This window comes from Phalacrocorax carbo, chromosome 16 (genome assembly GCF_963921805.1).
Source record: "Phalacrocorax carbo chromosome 16, bPhaCar2.1, whole genome shotgun sequence".
In the NCBI taxonomy this organism is placed as follows: domain Eukaryota; kingdom Metazoa; phylum Chordata; class Aves; order Suliformes; family Phalacrocoracidae; genus Phalacrocorax; species Phalacrocorax carbo.
In genome coordinates, this window is record NC_087528.1 from 2702138 (window position 1) to 2707274 (window position 5137).

At 45.3% G+C, this 5137-nt stretch overlaps 1 protein-coding gene across 2 annotated transcripts in view; it reads left to right on the forward strand.

Moving 5' to 3' along the window:
• The window catches only part of ABCC3 (ATP binding cassette subfamily C member 3), a 50500-nt gene extending 46733 nt beyond the window's left edge, over positions 1–3767 (forward strand). The window contains exons 28-31 of one of the 2 annotated variants that reach the window (XM_064467052.1): positions 167–325; positions 702–868; positions 1828–2022; positions 2663–3767. In XM_064467052.1, the coding sequence (XP_064323122.1) occupies positions 167–325; positions 702–868; positions 1828–2022; positions 2663–2771 (630 nt within the window). In that variant the 3' untranslated portion in view covers positions 2772–3767. Of the gene's footprint in view, positions 1–166; positions 326–701; positions 869–1827; positions 2023–2662 lie in introns of those variants that run through there. The other variant, XR_010375433.1, reaches the window with a different exon arrangement.
• The last annotated feature ends 1370 nt before the right edge of the window (positions 3768–5137 follow it).

Genomic DNA, 5137 nt, shown 5'->3' on the forward strand with positions numbered 1-5137 from the left:
ATGGATGACGTGGGTTTCTAGGGAAGGATGGTTACATTCTTTGAGATTCAGATCTTTGTCAGGCCTCTTAGAGGAATCTTGGAGGTTTGGGGATTATTTTTTTTTTGGTTGGTTTTGATTTGGTTTTAACTCTATGCTTTGTTGTTAAACCTGCAATTTGTTGTAGATTGGAATTGTTGGCAGAACCGGAGCGGGGAAGTCCTCCATGACACTCTGTCTCTTTAGGATCCTGGAAGCTGTAAAAGGGGAAATTAAAATTGATGGTGTGAAAATTTCAGAGATTGGTCTCCATGACCTTCGATCAAGGCTAACAATTATTCCTCAGGTACTGTTTCCGTGTGTCACAATACGGAAGGATCTCTAACAGCTTAACAAACCATAAATAATTGTTTATCCACAGAGAAAAATGCTTTGTTACACTCAGAAAATTGTTTCAGAAAAACAAATCATTTATACTTTAAGTGGTTCTGTCCTGCCACCTTATAAGCTGATGCTGGGTGACAAAAACAAGATTTAGGATAAACCATCCTTACACTTGGAACTTGAGTTCTAAGTGTGCATAACATAATGTATTTTCAGAGTAGATGGGGTTGGGAGGTGGCCCACCTGCAATGCAATGGAGCCTTCAAAGCACTAACTCGTAATATCTGTGTTTAAAACAGCTAAAGCACTTGTCTAATGAAAGTTGGTTTTATATGCAGGATCCCGTTCTCTTTTCTGGAACACTGAGGATGAACCTGGATCCATTTAATAAGTATTCCGATGAAGAAATATGGAAAGCTCTTGAACTGTCTCATTTGAAGAGGTTTGTCAGCAGTCAGCCATCCACGTTGGACTATGAATGCTCAGAAGGTGGAGAAAATCTTAGGTAAGGAATGCTTGGACTAGAAACATAGACTGAGCTTTTGTTCAGCTGTAACGGTGAGTAACAACACTTGAGCACAAGTTTACAGCGCAGTCTGTTGTGTCTGAAATGATTGAGCCACCTATTCCTGTTTCAAGAAAACCACGAAGGCTCGACTGTTTACCTGCCGTTCTGCCCCTGCCACGAATGAGCCGATTCTTCTTTGCTGCTGGGAAGGATTTCTCCCAGACCAAAATCCTGTCTTATGAGGATGATGGGGTATTTAGGGACAGGCAGTCCCTTAAACATGGTTCGGTAGGAAGGGAAATGCCATGATAACATATATAACTGCTGAGCTGAGTAAGAGTTCTCTGCCTAAACTGACACCTGAGCCCTGTTTGTTTTTCATTATTATTTGGAAGACCCATGAAGACGTGAAGAAGCATGATAAAATGCCATGCTTTGAGCTGTGTTGGCTTCAGAGCCTGTGGTGTAACCAGGTTACGTATGTGATGAACGCTCAGCGCCTTCCTTGTCCCGCAGAGGCTGTCGAGGTGGTGTTGTGGCAGGGGAGGTGGTGTTGGCTGCCCAGAGGGGTTTTCTTGACAGTAGAAAGGACTTATAGCCTCAGATATTTTTTTTTCTTTTCGAGTTTGCATATGCTCAGTGTTGTTGCAGGTGTGTGTGTTTCTGAAAGCTTGGGCAGAAGCGGTGTCATCGTTAGCTCCCCTGGCATTTGTCGCAGTGATAGAAGAGGGCGTTTGGTGGCTCTGTCAGTGCTGGGTCAGGCACTAAGCGAACCCATATGCTAAAACTAGCTGAGTGCCGCCACAATGTGTATTTATTAGCTCTGGGGCGGACATGCCTGTTTGCTAAATACTATTTTTGTTGTTGGGTAACTTCACCTGATGAGTGATCGGCCCTAGCGCAAGCCATTCTGGGCAGTGGGGCCTCGTTCCTGAAAGCCCTGTCACTGCTTGCAGCGTTGGCCAAAGGCAACTCGTCTGTCTGGCGAGAGCATTGCTTCGCAAGACGAGGATCCTGATCCTAGACGAAGCGACAGCAGCTATCGATCTCGAGACAGATGATCTTATCCAGACGACAATTCGGACCCAGTTTGAAGACTGCACGGTGCTGACGATAGCGCACAGGCTGAACACGATTATGGATTACACGAGGTAAAAAATCTCTTAATGGTGCGTGGCGGGGGCGGGCTCGCTGACTTACTGGGGGTGTGAAGCAGCACTTAAAAGGGTCTGGTTTGTCTCTGGATGCTCTTGTCAGGCAGGATGTAGGCAATGATGCTTAAGCCAGGTAATCCTAGAATACCCAGACCCGACTTTGCCACTGTCGGCGTAAGAAACAGGTTCTGTAATCAGTAACCAGAGCTGTGCAAGAGATACTACCAGTTGCATTAATGGCACTGGCACCAAGCTTACAGATCCTTTTTAAACTAGCAGCTGCTGTAACCTTCTCGCTAACATCATGTCGTAGTAATTACTTTAAAATATATTACTACGCTTCATGAGCTTTTGTCTCCTTGGCTTCCTGGTTTTCAGTTCCAGATCTACCAGTCCACAACTTCTCCCTCCCTCCCCTTATTGCCCCTGGGAGATGGTGACTGTCCTGTACCTTTTTAAATTAAACAGCAGCCCAGGGAGAATGTTTATCTGTTGTGTTTCGAGGTGTGAAAAATAATCCAGGGAAATAAAGGCAAGGCAAAGATTAGAGCAGTTTGCTTTGTGATAAAAAGGGGGATCACATTTCTCGCAAGGGATTCTCTCACATCTCCCCCCCAATGCCTCTTGTTTTGCACAGGGTTCTTGTTCTAGACAACGGAACCATAGCTGAGTTCGATACACCTGCAAGCCTTATAGCAGCAAAGGGTATTTTCTACAGCATGGCCAAAGATGCTGGACTAGCATGAAAAGACGACCCCGTGGGTTTTTGGTTTGGGTTCGTTTGTTTTTTCCTAATATTGCTGACTTGCCACAAAAGTGACTTGTGAATGTACTGTAACTTACAAACCAGTTTTTGTAGTAGACAGAACTTGTGATATGTGAACAAAGTATTTTACAAGGACCAGAAGGTGAATTTAAATTTTTAAATATTTTCTATATACATAAAGTATTTTGTTATATCCTTTTTTCCCAAAGAATACCAAACATTCTGCCAAGAAAATGGATGTATCACAGGGCAAGATATACTGTATTCAGGTTTATAATTAGTAAATTATATTAATGGTACAAAATACACCTGTTTTGTGTGTTTTCTGCATAAGGATTCATTGGTTCTGAGGTAGAAGGACAGGCTCAGTTAAGCAGTGACTCAGCTGAAAAATAGTGAAATGATGTGTAATCTCTGAGTGGTTCCAACCTGCTCCTTTCAAGACTTCCCCCAGGACAAGGGAGTTGAATGCTACAGCGTCAAGGCTGTGAGCTGTCCCGGGCCCTTTGGCATCCCTGCCCAGGGCAACTTGAGCATTACGAAGTTCTTCAGCAGAAGAATTAACAAGTAACGTCTATTTAAAACTAAAGCTACAGATGGCTTAATATAAATCATTAACTGACACAATTCCTACCAGTTCAGCAGACTCCACGTCAGCCTGCAGGGACACGACGGGCACAGAAGTACCCTAATTTTGCTGTATCTCTTACATACAAAGCCACTCTGAGTAAGTCTCCACTTAAGCCGAACGTGCGTGCTGAGCAGATGTCTGTGTAACTTATCTCATTCAGCGCTTAATCACCTGAAATAATAAGTGATTTCTTTTGCAGAAATAAATATCCACGCTATTACTGCTAACCAAGCCCGCTCAGACAAAGGGAGTACTGTGTCTGAACAACATTTGCTGCTGGAATCTGATCAAATGTCTTTTGCTTTAGTTGTTCACTTCCTCCACCGAGCGCTCTAGAAACCTACCCGGCAAGAAAAAGTTCCTATGTTTTTCCATAAGTAAAGTTCAGAAAAGCTTTGAGAAGACAAAAATAATCATTTATTGATTCTTACAAATAATACTTCTTAAATAGAAACAAGAACCTGCAGCCAAGCATTCATTTGACATAAACATTTCCTACAGCAGGGCACAAAGTAATGAATTATCATACACAGTAACGCAATGATTATACACTGATCAGGTTGTGAGAGTGTTAATAGTATCTTCTATTTATCAGCTGCATAAGGTATAAAAATATTCCTCTGACTGCATAGGTAGCGATGAGCATCTGTGCAAGGTAATCAGTGTGACAACAAAGTCCTCCACCCAGCAGCTGAGCTCATCTCTAGTAGGGCTGACTGGTTAATCCCGGGACCTTCGTGGCCTTGTTTAGCTGGCGTTTAGGCAGCCGATGCCCAAACCCCATCTGCTCCGTGTGCCGGGGAGACCGCAACCGACAAAGTGCGGTACGAGGAACAACTGCTCTGTTACTCTGTTGTACAGGAGTTAAGTCACCACCAGCAATTTGCTATAAAAAATAGATATTGCCAAGGACTCGGGCCACGTTTGATCTCCAACGCTTTTCCGAAGAGGATATTTTGTCACGGCAAAATGTTCTACTGTTAGCCTTAGGAGAGTGAGCGTCAGTCTAGTTCCCCGGCACACAGGAGATCTGGGTCTTTGCACGGAGCCGTGCTTCCAGGTGAGCACTGGACAGCGGGCGCCAAGGCAGACTGGGAGAGGGCTCCCTCTTGTGTGCCCAGTCACTCCTGCTGAGGCGGCTTCCCTTCGCACAAAGTACTAGTCACTGGACGAGACAGAGCGAGCGGGGTAAGTGTGGGCCCCAGTTCCTGCTGTGTTAGCTGTAATACAGCCGACTGCGCTGATGGCAGGGGAAGAACCAACTCCTCTACCTGCCACAGCCTCCGCGAAAGGAGCCAAGGCTGTGGCAGGTACCTGAAGTCGTCTGGAGCGGTACGAGCTGACGATGCGGTCCTCGCCTCGGCGCTTCCTGCAGCGAGGCTGGCCGCCCGCCGCTCAGCACGCCGCTGCTGGACCCGCCGCGTACAGGCCCGCACCCAACGCCGCCGTAAATCCTTAGCCAACGAGACCGTAAAATACTTTGGTTGCTCCAGTTTCCAAAGAAACTGGGGGGGGAGGGCGAAGACAAAGAAACAGTGGGGAAGTCAGCCCGCTTCGGTATGTTGTTGGCCTGTGACATCTCGTACTTCAGTTCGTTCAGCTAATTCATGCTGCGTACTTTTACAGTTAACCTACCAGGGTAAACTCTTCCTCACATGCCAATGACTGAGTAAAAGCTAAAATCCTAAAAAATTCTATAAAATCCAGCTCTTAAA